The sequence below is a fragment of the Alligator mississippiensis genome, chromosome 3 (assembly GCF_030867095.1).
Source record: "Alligator mississippiensis isolate rAllMis1 chromosome 3, rAllMis1, whole genome shotgun sequence".
In the NCBI taxonomy this organism is placed as follows: Eukaryota; Metazoa; Chordata; order Crocodylia; family Alligatoridae; genus Alligator; species Alligator mississippiensis.
In genome coordinates, this window is record NC_081826.1 from 15,793,353 (window position 1) to 15,816,169 (window position 22,817).

At 42.0% G+C, this 22,817-nt stretch overlaps 1 protein-coding gene across 1 annotated transcript in view; it reads left to right on the forward strand.

Annotated features, from left to right (window-relative positions):
- The window catches only part of ADCY8 (adenylate cyclase 8), a 194,092-nt gene that overhangs the window by 136,565 nt on the left and 34,710 nt on the right, over nucleotides 1-22,817 (forward strand). Inside the window, 4 exon segments of the mRNA XM_014611460.3 lie at nucleotides 748-945; nucleotides 11,181-11,281; nucleotides 18,553-18,754; nucleotides 21,993-22,082. Coding sequence (XP_014466946.2) covers nucleotides 748-945; nucleotides 11,181-11,281; nucleotides 18,553-18,754; nucleotides 21,993-22,082 — 591 coding nt within the window.

Sequence of the window (22,817 nt, forward strand, 5' to 3'; positions counted from 1 at the left end):
TGAAGGTTAAACACCATTTTTACTTTCTTCATCGTCCGTCCTTTTCAAAACTTCACTGAAAACACTCGTGCTGGTCAGTGAAGGCACTATGCAATCAAACTGTTCTAAGGATCTTAAACCACAGTTCAATTCAGAGGTATCACAGAGCTGTGATAACTGGTGCATTCCAGCTTCTCGAATGCAGCAACGTAGAGAAAAGGTCACTGTTTGTTTGGAAACAAATGGTGAGGCAGTCGGAAATTTCTGCTTCTTCAGCCTCCCCTCCAAATTATCTGTTCCCTAACTACACACATCCAGTAACTTCAGTGCATGGAATAATGCTTTTTGTTCTCTCCAGGTATTATTTTTTTGTTTGTTTGTTTCTTCGTTTTGTGGATTCCATTCTAATTTGCTAAGACAGACTATTTGCTTACTTCGGTCATTTGATTTGGTTGCTTGGTGTGGGGCTCCTTCCCCATCCTCTGGGAACTCCACAGGTCATTCAGCAGATTCTGACAACACTGTTACAATTGCATCCTTCAGTGAAATCACAAGCGCAAAAGCCTATTCAAAACATGACACTGAAGCGGCCACTTTTTGTACTGTATGTGTTTAGTGGAACAGACGTATTTTAAACTTCTGTAGGTTTCATTGAATGAATTGCATGGGATGCTGTAAATGGTTTGCAATGCAACATGATCTAAAACATTGCATTTTTAACCCAAGGGGACCAGCAGGTTTATTCTGTTTGCATGTGCTTTCCCCTAGACTCTGGCTGCCCTAACAAGAAATTCAATAAATCTGCTTCCAAACCATCTTGCACAAGCTTTGCATGTCCAGTCTGGGCCTGAGGAAATTAACAAGCGAATAGAGCACACCATCGACTTACGGAGTGGCGATAAATTGAGAAGAGAGCATATCAAGCCTTTCTCACTGATGTTTAAAGACTCCAGCCTGGAGCATAAGGTAGCTGGGTCTTGAGAGCTGCTTTTTTTCCAACTCAAATTGTCTTAAATGTCCACTGAATTAGAAAGGACAGATCTAGGTTTTAGCTTTGCTTTTGATGTTTCTGCTTTATTTTGATTTGGTTTCAGAAGTTGTGATTGAGCTAAAGACCATTAATAGACCCAGTGGCTATTACAGCACTTGATGATGCAGTTCCAAAGTAAGAAAATCCCTATTAGTGAGCAAGAAAAGAGAAGAAAAGGTTCTTGCCAAATTTAACTTGAGGATGACTCTAAGCAGGGTTTATCTTCCAAAATTAGGCTGCTTTGACAGAAATTAGGTGTAGGAACACTAATAAAATGATGCTTCTATTTTAAAAAGTGGATACATGCGTATATCGCGATATTGCCCTCATTCTGATGCACTTATACCTGGTCAATTGCTATTTTTATTCTGAGTCGAAATGAATGTGCCAACCCTTTGTTTTAGGCCTCAAATCAAAGAGTGTTTCTACGTCTAAAAGAAAAATACAGTTTTCCCATGTCCCTGTTGCTTCTCCGCAGCATTATGATCCCACCTAACTCTGTTTCAGACCACACTCAAAAGCAGCTATATGTTTTAGTTTGGAAAGGGAAAAACAGAAAGGCAGTCTCTTCCAATGCATGTTGCAAGCTGACTGTGCTGGTTCTTCGCACTGCTTTCAGCTGACTTCATCACCTTAGAGGATGATGAAGTGCTTAGTGACAGGGGCGACCGTTTCATGGCTGGGTTTATGCCTAATTAGAGAAGGGGGAGGGAGACAAACAGCAGGGGAACTGCAAACTTGGAGAGCCTTGTTGTCTATCGTCAGTGTAAACTGAGCTGAGCAACAGCTCTGTGTACCTCGCTGAGCTCATGCGGGCAGACGGTGTTTATTATCATAGTCCCATAAATGTCCGTGAAACAGTTCACATGAGATGGGCATCTGACCTCTTGCTGTTTAAGAGGTCCTTTTTCAGACAACTGGATTATTAAAAAACAAGGGCCTCAATATAGATAAGCTCAGCACTGAGCATTGCAACACCTAACCTCGAGATATCTGCCCTCCTAAGTTTGCCTTTTAAATGGGACCCAAATAGTCTGCCACATAGAAAGAAATGCTCCTCAAAGCTTACCCATGCCAAATGCTAAGGAGGGGGATGAATCCAAAATTTAGCTACTTCCTAGTAATCACCTTATTGGTGAGGCACCCGTTAAAGGGTGGGAACACCAACCACCCAACCATTAGAAGCTGTTCCTTTCTGAGGAACAAAATTCAAGATTCACTGGCTCAGAAAGAGAGAGGAACAATCACTGTGACTCTGCGACTTCGCAGTTAAGACATTCACTTGAGGACAAAGGGTCAGAAATTGTGGTCCATTCTTTATTGACTGTTAAGGCATTTAATCAAATTCATGATATAAAAATCAGGAAATAAGCCTTGAAACACATTCTGCTCCCCACCCTTTCCTGGTGAGCGTCCTAACCATGAGGCCACAGAGTTGTGCTCACACTGCCCACTACATCTCTGATTCTTTTCTGCACAGTGATGCAACTTCAACGGAAAAGGTGGAAAGGTCCCCAACCAGAATAGCCTAGTGGTAAGGGGCACTCTCCTGGAAAATAGATATGGGCTGAAGAGGAGATAGCAAGGTCGACCACATCCTATATGAGTATTAAAACCACGGAGCTGTTGGCTCCAGCCCTCCTTTATATCCTAACATGAAAAAGGCCAAAATTAAATGAGGGTTTTCCAGAATCAGGCCCTGTTTTATAGTCAAAAACATGTCTTCCAGTTCTGACTCTGTTCTTAGCAATGGCAGGCAAAGCATAGATGGAACATTTGGGATCTAATTTAAATGCAGTTCAAGCAAGGGGAGAAAACCCTGCTCCCTCGCATTTCATAGGTCAGTTTTTAAATATTAAATTGCATCTGACTGATAGTAAGGTGTCTGTTATAAAGCCAACATCTGTTAACAGTTATGACACCTGTTGTGCCCTGCGTATCTCAAATACCAGGTAATGTTGTAACCATCAGTATAAGATAATTCCTTAATGATAGCCCTCCTATTTCAGCATTTTCAGTCTTAGTTGGAACCAGTAAGCACTGAATAAGCAGAAGCAAAGGAATTGTTATTAATAAAGTGAACTACATTTTTCAACCTGATGAACCGGCTTTTCAAGGATTAGGCAGAAGTCAGATTTCACATCTGGTGCTATCTGATCTGGTTGGATCATAACTAATAATTAGACAAATATATGACTTCATCTAGACTAGGGCTAGGATGAACTCTAAGCATTGCAAGCTCCACAGCAATGTTTTTCAGAGTCTCAGATCCTCTTTTCTTCCATGCGTGTAAAACACTGCACGTACTAATCGACTCACTGAAATACTGCTCCTAATTATGACGATGCAAGAGTTCATGTAAGTTGGTATGTTAATGAAACCTGAAGCATTCCTAAAACAGTGGAAATGTCTTAAATAAAATGTAGAACTCCCTTCCTCTCCCCATGTTTGGCCTGTATAACAGTTAAGACCATTGGTATTGTTAGCAATGGTCCCTAATTATTTTCTATATTACTGTCTATATACCATAATTTAACTGTATCCTCTGTCCACTCCCATTTTTATCTAGGATTAACGTCTGAGACTGACAAAGCTATTTCATACCAACTTTTCTCTCTGCTGTCATCACCACCGCAGCCACTAACCTTTCAGTCTGGGATCACACTTCCCCCCCCAGTCATTAACACTCCTCTGCTCTCTGTCATGACCTCCTACATCAGCTCCCCTCATTGCTCTCTGCAGTGCTTAGAAATAAATAAACCAGCAGAGTTTTATTGGCCTTCCCTCCTTGCACTGCAGTTCCCAATTCCTGATTGATTCAGTTTATTGCTGTCACCTTCAGTTCAGTGCAGTGCCTGTCACAAGGCAGCAGTGGCTCTGAAATGAAATATTTCCGATGGGCTTCTAATTTCTCTGTTGTGACACCTTGTGCTCTCACAGTCAGCCTCATGCTCTTCATGCAGCACCAACTTTTTCCCTCGGACCATTCCCTTTTGGATTTCACCATATCTCTCCCTACTCAGTATATATATTAAATATATATATTACCGTACATATGGACACCACTGGTGACAATAAAGCATTATATTTGCTAGTCTTATTCAAACTGAACAGAGAGTCAGTGGATTATATTTCAGATCAATTAACAAGCTCACTTTTACTGCCTAGACCAGGGGTGGGCAAAATGCGGCTCGGGGGCCGGATGCGGCCCGCCAGGCCATTCTATCTGGGCGGTGGGGCTCCTAAAAAATTTAGAAAATTAATATTAATCTGCCCTGGGCTGCCTGTCATGCAGCCCTCAATGGCTTACCTAAACTCAGTAAGCAGCCCTCTGCCCAAAATAATTGCCTGCCCCTGGCCTAGACAATAAGGCTATATACTAAGTGTATAGAGTGGACCTTAAATGCATTTGTGATAATCTACCACGCAGGGGCTGAGATTTTTTCCCTCTGGTATGAAATCACTGCATTCAGGACTGCAGGAATTAAGGGACTTTTTGATTTTTAAAAAGAACACCACATAGGAGGGGGCAGTTTCAGGAACCAACCTGTTATAGTGTAAGCTACATGCTTGGGTCACATTCTTTACGCTTTCATGGTCACCTAAATGTCCCGATTTGGATGCCTATATGGTTGTGCAAGTGCCAAACATGCTACTTCTGAACAGGTTGGAATTTTGTTTGTGGGAATATAGCCCGACATGCATGGACAACTATGTACATGCCCACAGTGGACATGTGCACTAACAACAAAATGAGAGAAAGAGAGATTGCACTTCTATCTATTTCCTGCAGTAGTGCAGGCACTCCCCTGGGAAGCTGGAGGTCCTAAGTTCTTCGACCTCCTCATCCAAAGAAAGTATGAACTTGAGTCTCTCTGACTTCCCAGCACAGCATGCTAATCACAATACCACAGGTCAACTATTATCCATTCCTTCTCCGGTGCTTATTTGGAAGCTGATCCTCTAGGCAGCTGCAAGAGGGAGGTGGCCAGGAGGAATACTGACAAGTGCAGGGTGCTGCACCTAGGGAGGAAGAACCAGCAGCATACCTACAGGCTGGGGAACTCCCTTCTCATCAGTACAGAGACAGAAAAGGATCTTGGAGTCATTATAGACTCCAAGGTGAACATGGGCCACCAACGTGGGGATGCAGTCAGAAAGGCTAACCGCACTTTGTCATGCATCCACAGATGCATCACAAGCAGGGCCAAGGAGGTGATTCTCCCCCTCTATATGACATTGGTCGGGCCACAGTTGGAGTACTGTGTCCAGTTCTGGGTGCCGTGCTTCAGGAGGGATGTGGACAACATGGAGAGGTCCAGAGGAGGGCCACTTGAATGGTCAGGGGGCAGCAAGGCAGGCCCTATGAGGAGAGGCTACAGGACCTGAACCTGTTCAGCCTCCACAAGAGAAGGCTGAGAGGGGATCTGGTGGCCATCTATAAACTGGGCAAGGGCAATGGGAGAGTCCCTGCTCCCCCGAGCACTACTGGGAGTAACAAGGAATAACAGCCATAAGTTGACGGAGAGTAGATTCAGGCTAGATATCAGGAGGCACTACTTCACAGTCAGGGCGGCTGGGATCTGGAACCAACTTCCAAGGGAAGTGGTGCTCACTCCTACCCTGGGGATCTTCAAAAGGAGGCTAGATAGACACCTAGCTGGGGTCATTTGACCCCAGCACTCTTTCCTGCCCATGGCAGGTGGTCAGACTAGATGATCTGCTCAGGTCCCTTCCGACCCTACCAACTATGAAACTATGAAGGGAGCAAGCCAGAGAGTGTGTGACTCCACAAGGTAGGTAGCCTGGAAGGGAAGGGAACCTGGGTTCAAGTTGGGGGCCCTGATCCCAGTGAAGCAAATCCCTCTGTGCCTTCCATCAATGTTTTCGGCAGACTGTGTTAGTGGCTCAGTTTCTAAAGGAACACCAAAGAAGGGCCTGGATAATAGCTCACTGGTATTGTGGGTTGGAGTGCTATGTTGGAAAGTCATGGTCCCAAAGTTCAAAACCCCAATGAACAAGGGGGCCTAGATCCAAGGACCTCCAGCTACTCAGATGATTGCCTCAGCTACTGAGCTATGGGGCAAAAGAGGGAGGAATGCATCTATCAGAGACCCCAGGAATGGAATGCCAGCCTGCATGGGGAAGTGGCATTTTTTGGTACTTAGATGACCAAAAACACCATGTAGATGGCCAAATATGGACACTTAGATGACCAGGGAGGGACTACACCATCACCCTCATTTGACTTAGCATGATGCAGCTTGGTGACAAATTTCAGTAACAGACTTCCAAATCTGCTGTTGTCCTTTTGGGATATTCTAGGAAGACAAATGCCACAGCAGATGACAATCAGAATTATGCCACAAAATGTGATCTCGCCACACGGAGAAAAAAAATAAATAGTACAGTGAACTCCACCTAGAGTCTTTTGGGGGGTTTTTGGAGAGGCTTGTGCAAGATTCCAAGTGAGACATTTTGTGGAGTATTTCTCCAAATATACCTTCCAGTTGTGCTAGGAGATATTTTCACAAACAGGATGTAGGCAAATAGCCAAAGCAAAGGAAATACAAGTAAAGAGCTGTTGAATTTGTAGCATCAAAATATGGGAAATGTTTACATTATTTTCTCATAATAGGGGTTTATATTATCTCATAAAGGAGATTGCTTCTTGCTTTAGATGATTCCCCATAAATTGCCTTTCAGCAGTATGGAGGTTTTCTGAAGCTCAGATTTTTCACATGAAGATTCCCCAATACCATGAGTTTTGCATACGGAGGAAATCAGGAGAGGCACGGACTTTTTTACCATAGCAGGGAATTTTTCACTATAGGAAGGATTCTGCTCAGGGAAGTCTAGATATAGGAATGTCCTTAAAGGAAGTCTAAGCCTCAGTGACATGCCTCTCATCACACGACCTGCTCCTACCAAGAACTCCATTCCATCACAGAGACTCTAGGAAGAAGTAGCTATGGGGAAGTTGTTCCCATTTCAATATTAAAGTGTTCCCATGCAATACATACATCTCAATTGCTGTAACTTTAAAAATACCTCAAAAAGCTGTGAATTATTTAGGGCTGGGATTGTCTTCTGATGCTCATATAGCACTTAAAACAACAAAGCCCTGGTCTTTCACTCTAGCCTCTAAGGGTTAATGATGATAATCATCATGATTACCAGTGGGAACATCTACACGTACAATTAGTGCACACGAATAAACTCCGGAGCTTATTGATCTGGAGCTTTATGCTCCTGGGTGTGCCATTTGAACGTGCGTCCAGGAGCAATTAACTCTGCAGCAATCAGCTCCAGTGTTTATTCATGCGCAGCACGTGGAACCCGGTCGGAGCAGTCCCGGCTGGCGGCGGGGCCGGGGGTTTGCCTGCCAGCCCAGGGCTGATCCAACCACATGGAGGGGTTGGCTGGGGCATGAAGATGCTTCAGTGCAGGGCTAGCCAGCAGGTAGCCCCAGCATGGAAGCACCTTCATGCCCCAGCTAGCTGGGTCAGTATTCGCACATACACTGCTGCGCACAAAAATACTCCACGGCAGGGTAGGATTTGTACTTACAAGTCCTAGCCTGCTGCAGAGTTTATTAGTTTCCTGCACCCTAATAGGGCCTCATGTATAGATGCTGGGATGTTTATGGCAGAGCTAATTAATCACCTCCACAGTGATTAGTGATGAACCCAGTAGTATTAAATTAAGGCCAGTCATGGGCCCTAATTTTAAGCAGCCACAGTGGATGGAGAGGGGTGGGGAATGAGCAGAGCAACTGGGGCAGCATGGGTCTACACTGAACCCTGAAAAGGTGTGATAGTAAATTACTCCCCTACCACTCCCAATGCAAGATATGAGCCAGAGGAAGCACCACGCATCTCTGAGAGTATATCTCAACTTCAGTCACAGCAGTGCAGTGTAGCTATACCAGAGCTAGCTTTGAGCTAGCTTTGAACTAGCTAGCTTAGATACCAGTAGCAGTCTAGCCCCAGCAGCAAGGAATCAGTATGGGCTGTAAAACCCACCCACGGAGCAGAGCAAATGATCCTGTGCTGATCTCAGTGTTGCCGGTACCCGTACCTGAGCTCACCTCTGTAAAGCTGGGCCAGATATCTCTGCACTGTGCTGTAACAAGTACTGTGCCTGCTGTCTAGACATACACTGCTCCTCCTGGAACAGCCTAAGTACATATCTCCCCATAGTGGAAAAATAGGACTCAAGGCTTAATCTATCCCTTAACAACTTTGAAGCACTTTAAATATGGAAATTGCTAGAGAAGTGCTAAGTTTATCGCTGGCATCAGTGCTGCTCTGGAACCATTAACAGCAAATTCTTGTTGAGACACAGTTACTGGTTGTGTCACATAGGCCTTTATCCTTTCTACATGATTTTAAACACAGCAGGAAATGCTGAACTTGTGCTGCAGTAAATTAATTTGCTATAGTTTCCATAAGCAATTCTTGTCAATGAAAGGCGCATTGGTTTTCCTTGGTATTTGGTGAAAGCCACTGGCTCAATCCCATACTCCTGAGGAGGTAAAACCCTCACAGACTTCAGTGATAGCTTATTTCTGAATGAGGACTATGGTACCGAGTCTTTAATATATTTCTCTAATGAAAGCATGGTTTAATATTTCAGAGGAGAAGAATTTGATGTTTTACAAAGAGCAGATGATCTGAATTGATTGTGCCAGTTTTCTTCAGTACCATGATGGTGTCAATGCAGCTAACAGCTCAGGGGAACTTAACTCTTATTTAGGTGTTTAACCATGGTGAGTTTAGGCACCTAAATATGAACTGGGTCCTAAAATCCCTGCCCCTGAATCTGTCCCTTAATGACTCGGGTAGCATACTCTAGGCTTAAAAAATTGACATCCCTTTTCCAGAACTAGGTAGGTAGCTATTCCTGTTAAGCACGTTAGGAAAATAATAATCTGTTTCTATAAAGCAAGCCAAGGCTATGCTGTCTTTCTGCCAATGCAAGCAAACATGTCGAGCACAGGAAAGTAAAATTAATGATTTTGTGTGCAGAAGTGAATCTGTCAAAACTCATATCAATGTCACGTTGCTGCAGCAAGGAGTGTACACGGGAGTTATTTGTGGGGGAGGAAGATGCAATGGAAAGGAATAGGGGAAAGAGAAAAACCTTCTCCGTGCCAGAAGCTAACAGAGGAAGAGTTCTGGATTTGACCAGATGTTGATAGATGCGATGAAGCAGGATCCAGGGAGAGAGCGGCCATGTCTACATGAGATGCTGACTGTGCAGTTGGTGTCACCTGGCAGAAAGCATGACACGATGCTACTGCACAGTAGTAACAAGCCATTGCGCAGTCAGTAATGCTACTGCCTAGTCATTTAACTTGTATAAACTGTGCAATAATGACTGCAGAGTCAGCATCTCATGTAGATGCTGCCAGCATGGTGTAAACCCCAGTGCCCTCCTCCTTCAAAAGGAGGCCCAGCAGCAGAGGACTGAGCTGTGCAGAAGAGCACTACTGATGGACCTCTGTGGTGGTTGTGCCTTGGTATTGCTCTTTGTCCCAGTCATGCCCATGTTTTCATTATGGCTTGCTGGACCTGTGGATATATAATTCATTGGTAGGGAAACCTACCGAATTCATGGCGGAAGTGGGGTGCGCAGCAGGTCCTTTAATCTTGTATGTTCCCCCGCATGCCTCGCCCCCTCCCCACCGCACCATTGATTGGCAGAGACCCTGCCATTCCCTCCTGATCATCAGGGAAGCAAAAGCCATAGTTTTAAACACGGCACCATTTTTGCTTCCTCACCAGTCGTCAGCAAGCAGTGGGGCCTCTGAGGCCCTTAGCCAATTAGCAGCAGGAGGCAAAAACAACACCATATTAAAAACCACAGTTTTCACGTCCCCACCAATCAAAAGCAAGCTGCAAGTGGAGCCCCTCCAGCAATCAGCAGCAGAGGGGCGCATGGGGGAACCTGCACGATTGAAGGAGCTGCAGTGCACCCCACTGCTGCCATAAATTCAGTAGGTCTCTATTCACTGGTAAACTAAAGAGGGACAATTTCCTAAAAAATGGAGAGAAAATGTTAGAGTAAGCATCTATTTATGCATCATACTAAAAAATTCATAGCAATACTACAGTATAGATGGACACTGCCAATTTCTTTAAAATGTGTAGAAGAGCCAACTCTATCTGGAGTAAATCAGCATAGCTCCACTGAAGTTAATGGAGATATCCTGGTTTATACTAGCTGGTGGCTTGGCTCACATCTCTTCTAGGTTAACCAATCCTCTCATATTAACTGACCCAGTTACCTAAACTGGCAGTAGTGCTATACAGTAGCTGGGGAGCAGGCTTGGGGTGTGGGGGGGGAGGTCTGTCAGCATATCCAAAGCTGATGGTTTGCAGTATTAGGACTATGACTACAAACAAAAAATCTGACAATTGATCAAAGCTTGTAGTGATATCTTTTAATACACGCAAAGGGTCAGGTGAGCAGTGAAAGCTGAACTATGTTACACATCATGAGTGAGATTCTTAGCTGGTGTAAATCAGTGTAGCTTCTATGCAGTCATCTGCAATCTCACCATAAAATGCGAACCCTCAAACCACAAACAAAATAATCATACATCACCCATAGGTCTCTTTGCTTACTTCAGAAGAAAGACAGATATTACTTATACGTGGAAGTACAATGGCCTTTATGCCACAAGCAATTATGCACATATGTAACATAATGCATGTGTTCAGCCCCAGTTGACTTCAGCATTTGTCTCCAATTTCTTTTTGATAGAGACAGTCTCCCGGACATTACCAAACTGGGGAATGCTTGAGATCTAGATCTGAACTCTGTTGCTTGGCCTTTCCCTATTGGAATCTGTGGTCTCTGTAGCCGATCATCTGTTATACTCATCACTGGTTTTCAATTAAAAGAATTTAGACAAAAAGGCAACTAATCAAAGATGTTTTGTATTCAAAAGTGAAATGTTCAGGTTTGTTCCCTTGATGAGAAGAGTTTATTAGTTTATTCCTGACTTGGTGTTTTCCTTTCTTTTTTTAAACAATAAATTGTCAACAAGCTGATTAATTTACCACGTCCTGTTGCTAATTTCCTAGAATCCTCATCACTCGTTGAAAAAAATTGCTGCATGAACCAAAAGTTAATTCATTTCTTTTTTTTTTTTTTATTCCAGTATTCTCAAATGAGAGATGAAGTGTTCAAGTCAAACTTGGTGTGTGCATTTATTGTTCTTGTATTTATCACCGCAATCCAAAGTTTACTTCCTTCTGCAAGGTAAATACAAAGACATCTTATTACAATTCTTAAAAGATTTATATTTCTAGAATATCAAAGGCTATTTAGAGTTTCCAGTAAATGTTTGGAAATACATATGCAAATTTTTCCTTGTCATATACTTCTGTGTTATATTATCTTCTGCTCCACACTAATCTTCTCTTCATGAGAGGCAGGTAGAAAGGTGAAACCCTCCATACCTGCTGGCAGTATCTTTTTTGTGAGTTGTAAACAGAACTGCCAATTTAAATGAGTGAAAGTTGTACTCAAAACAATACTCAGTGTGGCCTCAGGTTTCTACAGACAACGTAAAAAATGCTTGGTCTTAGAGGGCAGAATTAGTTCATGGTTATTAATAGCTTAGTAACTGGTTAAAAAGTAATCTTATTTTTATATTTATGAGCTATATCACACTACATGCATTTGTCTTAGTAAGTGCACTTCATATGTGATATGTAGAAATGACTACCCCATAGGGAACATCTGGAACAGTGAGGAGATGACCCACAGCAGGTGCAGACATTCCCTCTCCCAGGAGAAACTCTCCCAAGTGTGATTTAACCCTTGTTGTTCCTAAGTTACTTTTCACCTAGAGCAGCCATTTCTATCCTGGGAGATCAACCTGAACATCTGTACACTCATGGTTTTCTTGGAAAAGAACAGCGACTTTCCCAGGAGAAACTGAATGTTTGTGTGAGGCCCCAGTAGATCTTCTCCACCTCTGGATAAGTTTTTATGGGGCTCATCAGGTGTTGACCACTTATAGTTCCCACTGATGTCAGTAAGAGTTGAGAATGATAAAGGAACAGACCCTTTGATTATATTACATGCAGGGAGTTCATGAAGCACAAGCAAAAACATCAGACTGTCATTTTTGTCCACTGTCTCTTGCAATTTGACACAGCATTTTCTAAACTATATTTTGTTCTGACAACTATGTTTCTTCTCTTTCTCATGACCCAGGTGAACATAAAACCATAGAATCATAGCAAAGTATCTATCTACTAGCATAGACAAAACCTTGGCTTTTCATTTCCAAAAGTGACACGGCTCATTTTGCCTTTAGGGTGAGAATCACTACAAAACAGGCTTTGCCTAGTCTCCAAAGCACCTAACTCTCAAACTGCTATTAACATAAATAAACTAGGCCCCCGTGGAGTAACTTTGAAACTATAGTGACCATACAAGGATTCAATACATTATGATGGTGATGATGATGATGATGATGGAGAAACACAGGTAGGACACAGGCCATTTCAGAAGCAGGTTTGTTAAATTAGCAGCATCAGGATTAGGCTAAAAAAGCGTATGAAATAGCTGATTCTGGGCTTGTCAGTTCTGTCTGAATCTCAGCACCAGATAGACGGATATTGTTTGGGAAAAGCAACTATAATGTCTTTAGCTTCATCGATGACAGTTGGATTCATGGCTTATGTAAGTATTGAGCAACTTGGCTTCCAGTGTACTACTGTATGTTAAAGGTCTTGCTTTCCGTAAATGGGAACAAATGTCAATCTGAGAAAGCTCAGCAAAAGTTCATTTTGATCATTTCAAATCAACAAAATCCTTGTGCATACAGAGTCAAAGGCGACAACTAGACACTCAACTATTACTAAACAATTTGAATGGCCAGGGACCTCAGCTATTCTCTTATTTAAGAAGATAGTCAGACTTGTCATATTCACTTGTCCCCCATCCAGTTCTTTTTATTTTTGACTGAACTCTCAGGGGCCATGTGGATGGTAGGCGGCTGTCACTTTTTCAGGCAGAGTGGTAGTAGATGAGACTTCCTACAGATAAGGTAAATCTCTGGAAAGAATATTACCTCACAAAAAAAGCAAACAAATTAACTCTACCAGCATGCCCAGACACCCTTTTCTTTTGTTCATGCCCACACACACCATTTGCCTGTGCCAGAGAAAGTGCTAGAAAAACTTTATGGGAGTCTGGTGCACAAATCTTGTTTAGTACCTTTGAAAATTTAACCCTTAAGGTCTTCTAAATCTTCAGCATGGTAAGGGTGCCCTCCACTTAAAATAGACCATGAGAGGGATAGAGGTCCAATGTTCGAATGACAACCATGATTGCAAATATAGAAAACTGGAGTGCCATTCCCTTGTAAGGAAGTGTTTAATTACAATTCAGTGATTACTAACAAGACAACAAAGGGACATGGTACAGATCCAGGCTTTGAATACGTGTAAACCTATAGATCCCAAGTCCAAATGTGGCTGAATGTGTTGTACGCACACTTCTATGATCCTATATGATTTCCTGTCCCCTGCTACTGCTTTCTTTCATAAAATGTCCATTTCTTCAATCACAACACTCATCATTGTATCCAATCCCTCCAAATCCATCTATTGGCTCTTTTCAGGTGAAGGATTGTGAGGTAAGGGAGGCAGCAGAGCTGAAAGCTCCTTGTTTTTTACAATACATTTCTTTCTAAGCTGGACTGAAGCTTTTAATTAAAATCCCAGAAGCTTTAGACATGTGGTTTTCAATCCATTTATCAATCATATATTTTTAAAAATCCATTAAATGCTTTCTCCAAGGCCTGCCCTTATATGACGAGGATGAGCACGTTGCAAAAGTCTATACTGGAATCTCTCTCAATTCTCACAAAACTTAGCTCTCTGATAAAATGAGCCTGGCTCTTCTTTTTAATTTTTTTTTTTTTTTAAATCACACGCATATAGCTAGGGTCACCATATGTCTCAGATTGAACAGGACAGTCCCAGATTTTGAAGGCCGGTCCCAGCCAGCTGGTGAACAGTAAGATGAGCATGGAGGCAGAGCAGCAGGAGCTGTGAAATAGGAAACCCCATTAACACTAATTGTTACTTCACAGGTGATTTTTAACACATGTGAAGAAAAGAACAATGGGTCATAAATGGGCCTTTGACTCCCTGCAGCCTGTGGAGAGTAGGGGGCGCACTGTCCTGAAGTTCACATTATCCCATATATTCACCCTATGCATACCTACTGTAGGATTACAGTATGCCCTCAACCCCTATCAGATTTACCTGATCTCCACTTGCTAAACACATCTTTAGACATAATACAGGGCTCTTCAACTTCTAAGCAGCTGACGGACACAGTCCATGGCAGCGGGGGCCACATGCTGCAAGGATGCCCCACCTGCTGCAGCATATGCCTGCACCTCCTCCACTGCTTCAGTGATCCTACATGCATGCCCTGCTACATTGTGCATTCACACAGGCATCCCACGACTGCACACATGCCTACGTGGGCACCTTCCCCCTGCTGCATCATGTGCGTGGCCCTTGGTTCACCCTGAACTCTCCCCATCATGAAGGAGGGATGGGAAGCCTGGAGGCTATGGCTGCTGTTGGAGCTAGAGCAATAGGGGGAGTGGTGGCTTAGCAGGAGTCCAGGAGCCACATGTGGCCCATGGGCCACCAGTTGGACAGCCCTGAAGTATATTCTTCTAATCACAAATTAAACAGCATTGTGTTCAGGAGCTGGTCTAAACACTGAGTCTTGGTGCCCGATTTTACTTCATGCTTGCCCTTGGCTGTGACTCTCAGAGTTTCCCATTTCTAATATTTCGTCTTTTAGCACTTCTCATTTGCTGTGTTGCTGCCAATGATATTATGAAGTGAGTTTATTTTATTTTAAAGTCCTGCTCCTTCCAGTATATTAATCTTCCCTGTCTAGACTGCTTGTTTTTCTTCTGGTTGCTTGTGTATGGTAGGATTTATGGAGCTTTTCTATGGGATCTGTTTTCCATTGAACATTTTTGCTGCTAAATCAATCACTTCAAAACAGCAGCAAAATCTGACACGCACTCCCTTTATATGGATTCCTCTCCACTAATTTTCACAAGGCAAACCATAAGAATTAGGAAGGAAGAAACGTCACTCCCATCTGCCCTGCAGCTTTTTCCCTTTCCTTTTTCTTCTTTCATATTATTCTGCTTCATGGAAGATTTGTTCATCTAGGAGTTGAAAGGTTACTGTCAAGAATAATAAAGGCATATTTTGACCTGCAGTTTTTCCTGATTGTAAAGCCCATATACATTGTTTTGAAAACAAAATCCTATTCCTAAAGCATGCAGATAATGATACCAGTTGCCTCAAAGTAACAAATGAGTATCTTGAAGTATGGAGGGTGGTAATCATTTAGATGAGAAAACAGATTTAGAGCTTTAAACTTACTAGCTCCCATTTCATAAAAGAATTTAAGCATGTTTACATGCCTTTGATTTCAGTGGGACATTGCCGAATGCATCACTAGTTTGTCGAATAGGAATGGGATTATGCATATGCTTAAAGTTAAAGGCATGCTTCAGTGTTTTACTGAGCTGGGGCTCCAGTGAATAATTGGAAACACAAAGGACAGGAAATATTATTTAAATGATCCTGAGAAATACCTTAGCCACCATCTTTAGTATCACTCAGGGATATGCTGCATGCTGTCATGAGATAAGGGAAGTCAGTGGTCCATCATCACATCTAGCGTATACAGAAGTTTCTGAATTTTCTCTCAGTTTACACATGTCCACAAGGAAGAAAAGAAGAGGATATTTTGATCCATGTGTAGTCTTCTTAATTTTCTTCTGAATTTTAGCATATCTGCAGCAGTTTTATCTTCTGAAATGTCACGATGGGAGATTATTTAAGCGGCACAAAGTAATGCCACCCCCTGATGTAATTACCTTCTATGAAGCCATTACATATCATTGCAAACCTTGTAGTTCTTCATCTCTTCCTGACAAGCCTTGGAATTGATTCAGTTTCTCTCTATATGCTCATGTAAGCCTGTTTATCATCCCAGAGCAATCTGTTATGCAACTTTTATTTCTGGCTGTTGTGCTTGGTTATTTGAGTTGTAGCATGTTTCTCCATCTCACACAGTCTGCTGCTTTTTAAACAATTGCATCTATTTAAAAAATGATGAAGATACTAGTTGCTAGGCAGTTCAGCAGTTGGTGCTTTGAAATATGTGATAAGACACCCAGGCTTTGTTTCCTGAGGTCTAGTCTCTTTGGTCTTGATGCAGTTGCCCTTGGAAGATGGCCAATGACTTCTCTGCAAGCTGGATCAGGGTGGGTCTCTGTAGAGTCTGTAGACAACACTAAAGAGGCATGCTGGGTTTTGGTCCAGATGACATTTTTTGGCTTATATAAGAATGGAATTGGTCAGCTCCAAAGAAGCCTTAGTCATCCTTCTTCGAAGAGAAAGGCAGGCAGTGTAGTGCCTATGGAAGTATATGTGGGTGTAGGAGGTAGCCACTGGTTGAAGGTCTCTGAAGATGGATCATGAACAACCTGGAAATGTTTTTGATTTGTTTTTTGTTTTTTTTGCTTCTCTCCTCCAAATCTCCTGGTTTTAGTCCCTCTGTCCTAGGGGACCATGGTATATAATTCGCTCCTACTGATCTTCTACTGACTTGCCTCTGCAGATTAAACTCTATCAATAAATCTGTTAAATGCTTCTGTTTGGATTTACACTTGCAGTCTCCACAATGATCCATATACAGCAAAAGCTTTGTTATCCAGCACCCATGGAGAATGTGCCGGATAACCAAATATGCCGGTGACCTGAGAGGCCACCGCCTCTCCTGCCGCATCTGGTGCGCCACCACCCCTCCCGCTGCGAGGGGCAGGGAGGGGGGCCAAAGAGAAAGGGAAAAAGGAACTGTTATCGTGGGGGCTCGGCAGCACAGGCTGCTTTGCCCCAGGACGTGGAGACTTGGCGAACCCATTAGTGCCACGGCGGACACTTATGGTTTCGCTTTTACCTTACAAGCCAGCACACCGGTTAATAGAGTATGCCAGCTTGTGAGGTGCCGGATAACGCGGTTTTTACTATATAAGCCAAAACAAAAGATTTATGTAGACCCAGCTTAAGTATATGGAATAGCTATTGTGCTCTCTCATGTGAAAATACCCATTTTCAATTTCACTTTGTGTATCTAAGTGTCACATGCATATCCACATAACGGCAACTTTTTTCCATTTGCACACAAGTTTAAGACTCTCTTTCCCCCTGTGGAAAAATAAAGTAGCCCTGCACACTTATCTCCAGAAAGTAAAATGGAAAATGAGGGCACTTTATAGCCCAGTAACCTAGTGTTTAAAATATTTAGCTTTGCAGAAGTAGACTCAGGTTCTAGGCCTCTCACCCAGATGAGGTTTGAAGCCATACCTCCAGCTTCTCAGCAGTTAGGATTGGCATAGGGAACACAGGGTGCATCTGTACATCACCATACGACAATGTATAGACTCACCCACAGTCTACTACTTACACCTGGTCTATAAGTAAACCTTCAAACCCCTCTGGTGTACTCCTACGCTGCTAAAAATAATAACAGCTTAACTCACAGGTTTCAATTTAAGGAAACAACTGGAAGGAATGGTGGGTATTTATGCAAGGGGCTCAAATGCTATGTGCTGCATCACAGATGGCAGGATGTTGTATATACGAGTAGGACTTGATTAAAGATCAGATTAGAAAAAAAGAAATCAAGAATATGCCAAAAGGCACTTTTTACTTAACCTTCACTCTATTAATTCCTCTGTAAGGGTCACATGGCACAATTCCCCGTACTCTATATTTTGAAGGGCTTCTAAGGAAACAAGGGACTAGTTATTTTGCTTTTTGCTAAACTGCTGCGATTCTGGGCACAATGTTAAGAATTCATAAGCAGAACATGGTAAGTCTGATAATTCTGTAAGTACAGTGGCCTGTATTATGAAAGGAATCAGATTAGACATTCGTAATGGTCCCTTCTGCTTAAAATCTGACTCCAGGGACTAGATTTTTATGATACCTTGACATAGCTCTATATTTATAATAGCATTGTCTGAACCTGGCTATTGCTAACCAGTCTTGAAGAGTGACTAATAGCTTGTATGCAAAAAAAGTCAGAATCCTAAGTATGGGTCCAGTAGCTTTCAAAGCCTCTTAAAAGGGAAGTGCTGAGTTCTGGAGAAGGGAATTTTTCTACCACTAAACCACCCTGTGTGGCATCAGTAGTCATTTTTATAGACTTGACTGGAGTTGTCTAGCAAGAAAGGGGGTAATAAAATGGGCAAAGCAATGGACAGCTATGTGGGATATAAATAGTCCTTTGTCTTCACTGTCATATTTCTTGGAGTTAACATTACTGAGACTGCATTTGCATTCCTTTCCCCTTCTTTTATTTTCTCTCAAATTCAGTTATTGTAAGGTTTGGTATAGTTAACTAATACTGTTCTAGTATATTTTTATTGCCACGTTGATTTGTTTTGTGTTTCCTTGCAGGATGATGCCAATGGTCATTCAGTTTTCTATTCTGATTATGCTGCACTCTGCCCTTGTGCTTATCACCACTGCAGAGGATTATAAATGTTTACCCCTCGTGCTCCGGAAAATTTGCTGCTGGATTAATGAGACCTACTTGGCCAGGAATGTTGTCATTTTTGCATCCATTATGATTAATTTTCTAGGAGCCATCATAAATATTGTAAGTATCAGAGGCAATGAGGGAATTTTATATATCTGTACCGGAAAAAGATAATTTATGAATTATTGAGCTTGAATTCTTCCTGTTAACTAATGCATTTTTGAGCCAGCTGATTTAAAATAAGAGACAGTGCTTTAGAGCGTCATAAAATTTGATATGTTATTTCAAATATGATTTTCTAAAGTGGTTAATTTATCTTTTTTTAAATCCTTTCTGATAGTCTCTGCTCAATATGTCCTTGCTCTGTGGTCTTCTAATGTAACGGTGTGGTGGTTTCTTGAGATTTATTGTCCAAATAAATGTTCACAGATAAAAGGTACATATGTTTCTTTCTCCGATATTACCAGAAAGGTACATATTTATAGCACCTTTTGGACCTACATACACAATGCTGGGTTCTGAGTTACAACTCAGGAGAAAGACCCTGGAATCATGTAGACAGTGTTTTTAAAAACATCCACTTAATATGCAGTGGCGATAAAAAAGGTAATAAAATGTTTGGCATCATTAGGAAGGGAACTGAAAACAAAATGGAAAATATCATCACACCACTATACAAATCCATGGTGCATCCACATGTTGAATATTCTGTGCAGTTCTGGTCTCTGCATCTCAAAAAGGAGGTAGTAGACTTGGGAAAGATACAAAGAAGGATAGCTAAAATGATCAAGAGATATGCAGCAGCTGGCAAACCAGGAGAGATTAGAAAGCCTAGGACTGTTCCACCTGCAGGGAGGGGATGGATAGAGGTCTATAAAGTCATAAAGGGAGTGAACAAAATGAACAGGGAACTATGGGGTGCCCACTGAACTTAGCAGGAGACAGGTTTAAAGCTAACAAGAGAAAGTACTTTTTATGCAGTGCAAAGTTAACTTGTGGAACTCAATACCAAAAGAGGTTGTAGATAGCCAGGCTCTAAATGGGACTAGACAAATTCATTGGCAATAGATCCATTCAGTGCTATTAAACAGAACAGTCAAGGGTGCATCCTATAGCACCTCTAAACTAGTGATGGTGGATGCCAGGGAGAGTATTGCGGAGGATGAATTACACTAAACATGCCCTGTACATACACTCTCCCTCTAAAGCATCCACTTCTGCCACTGTTAAAGATAGGCTACTGGGCTAGCTGGACCACTGGTCTGATCCATTATGGCACTTCTTAAGTTTTATGGTCTAAGGGCTTGAAGGCACTTTCCAAAAAAACCAAAAAAAACCCCAACCCCCCACCCCAGAAAAACCCAAATAATAATAAATGCCCCACCATTCAATACTTTTCCCAATCTAGTATTTTCCACCAGGCCTTCAGATAAGGAAATATTATCAAATGGAGGGAAAAAGAACAACAACAAAAAAAAGTCTTGTGCATTGAAGTCCAACCTAGAGGCTAATCAAGCGTTTGCATAACGAGGTTTCTGCTAATACAGGGGTGGGCAAAATGCGGCTCGTGGGCCAGTGCGGCCCACCAGGCCAATCTATCCGGCCTGCAGGGCACCTACAAAATTTAGAAAATTAATATTTATCTTGCCCTGGCTGCCTGTCATGCAGCCCTCGATGGCTTGTCAAAGCTCAGTAAGTGACCCTCCACCTGACATAATTGCCCACCCCTGTGCTAATAGGTGTTTAATTGCATTGAGCTTTGCTGTTGTCATCGTACTGTGACTGAGCTTGGGTTATCAGCATGCTTTTAGTTTTACCTCTGATAGAAAAATGAATTTTTTCCATTTCAGTGTGGTATCCTGCTTCTAGTGGTAGGAAGGTCAGTGGCAGAAAGAAACATGTAACCACTGATTATTACTATTAGCAAAAATAACAAAATGCACATTGATTTCAACGGGGCTAAGATTTCATCCACAATGTTTCGAGTCATATCATGAATATGGCACTATTTTAATCACCATACTGATCACATATGACTAGTATTTCAACTTCCAGAAATGTTTATGTATTGGTTCATATGTTCATCAGAAGGCCAAGCAGGTCTAATGGTTCTTCAAACTGGTTCAGCCACCCTTAGCTGAGCATAAGGATACAACCTCTGAGTTTAAAGGGTGTTTAACATGATATCTAAAATAGTTTTAAAGACTCTGTATTGCAGCTAGAGGCATTCTAAGCAGAGTTCATATGCAAAGGTCATTAACTCTCAATTGCCACTGAGAATCATACAAATAACCTAGAGAATAGTACTATATTGCTGAGACAAGACAGTTATTAAAAGAACAAATAAGCAATTGCAAATTCAACCCTAATTAGAATGCAATTAGAAAAAATTGGACCTCATTAAACAAACTAACTGTTTGATGGAACGGCAGAGAATCAAATCTATAAGTATTGAGTCTGGTAAAATGACTTGTCATAAATATCCAGATTGGATTAATATACGGGACAAGAAACTCCTCACTTAATTTTCAAGATCAGAGATCATTAGAGAATGTTTTCATTCTATATTCAGATGATAGGAAAGTAGGGCTGGAAGGGCCTGCACAAGGTCATCTAACCCAGCCCCCCAGTCAAGGCAGGATCATCCCTGATTAAATCATCCCAGCGAAATGTCTGCTTCTGAAACCTTTCAAGGATGGAGATTCCACAATTTTTCTAGATAGCCTATTCCAATGCTTGACCCCCCTCATAGACAGAAAGTCCTTCCTAATCTCCAGCATGAAATTCCTCTGCTAAATTTCCCCTTCATTTTGTTTAGACTTAAGTTAATAAATATATGTCCATTAACCCCATTTCTAAAACTATTTAAGGGTATCAGATAAATCTATCCTGATATTATGAAATATGCACCTGAAGAACACCTTCATTTACTTTCATCCTGAATGTCACACCTAAAATCATAGAGTCAGATTTGGCCTTCAAATTCACAAACCAAATTCCTACTGAAGCTATGGGAAATGAGGCCATATTTAGAGGAAATGTACTCTCAATCTTAGTGTATATGCCCTCAAAACACATCCATGACTTTTATATGGGAAGAAAAAACATATCTGCAAGTGAACTTAGTCTTCTAGTATGTGTTTGCTCTTAACTTACCAGTGGAAAAGTATATGCAGATTTTCTGGGCATCTTTTTCCCCATTCAATCCTTGGCTTTCCTATTAGGACTTTTAGAAAGGTTACTAGTCAGATAAAAAAAGAATTCCATACCTCAGGCCCATCAAGCTGGTTAGTTATTGGACACCAGGTTACTGCAATGGCCCTAATTTTGTTTTCCCTTTTTTTCCCCCCACCTTCAGCTATGGTGTGATTCTGACAAGCCAGTACCCTTTAAGAACCAGACGTTCAATTCCTCTGCATCTTTTACAGACATCTGCTCCTATCCCGAGGTATTTCATAACTTGCTTGTAAATGTTTTAAAATCTTGGGGTACCTGTACACGAGTACACATCGTAGCAGACTTGATTAGTCGAGTCTGCTGGAATATGGCAATTGCTGCACTCCACCAGCCTCCTGCGTCTCATGTATCAGCATCCCCCAGCTTAAAAATGACAGTGGGGGCACTTGAACTAAAGCACATTCAACGAACTGTAGTTCAAGCATCCCCGTCACCATTTTTAAGCATGGGGACACTGATACACGAGAGGCTGTGGTACTTCAATTATAGTGCTCTCAGAGCTGCTTTGCACTGCCTTCCACCCCCAGGGCACATGTAAAAGTACCCTTAGTTCCAGATCCACAAAGGTCTTCCCTTACTTACCTGTAGTTCAAAGGAATTGGAGTTAGGTGCCCAAATACATCGTAGATCTGGGTCTTTCTGTTCACTGAAATTCTGGCAATGGTAAGTTAGAAAGAAAACAAACATGCCGGCATTATAGAGTATTATAACTCTATATAGAGTGTATATAGAGTATTATATAATAAATAATTTTTACCCTCTCCAGTTGGTACCATGACTTCTGAGAGCTCCTCCTTCTAGATTATCCTAACAATTAGCTACATATGCAGATAGCCTTTATCAGATGGGGTGGTTGTGACACAATTAGGTTTTGAAGTCCTTAGTTGTAGTGAAAGCCAACAAAGTGTTCTTCCTCCACAGGAATCAGGGCAACTGCAAGACCAGT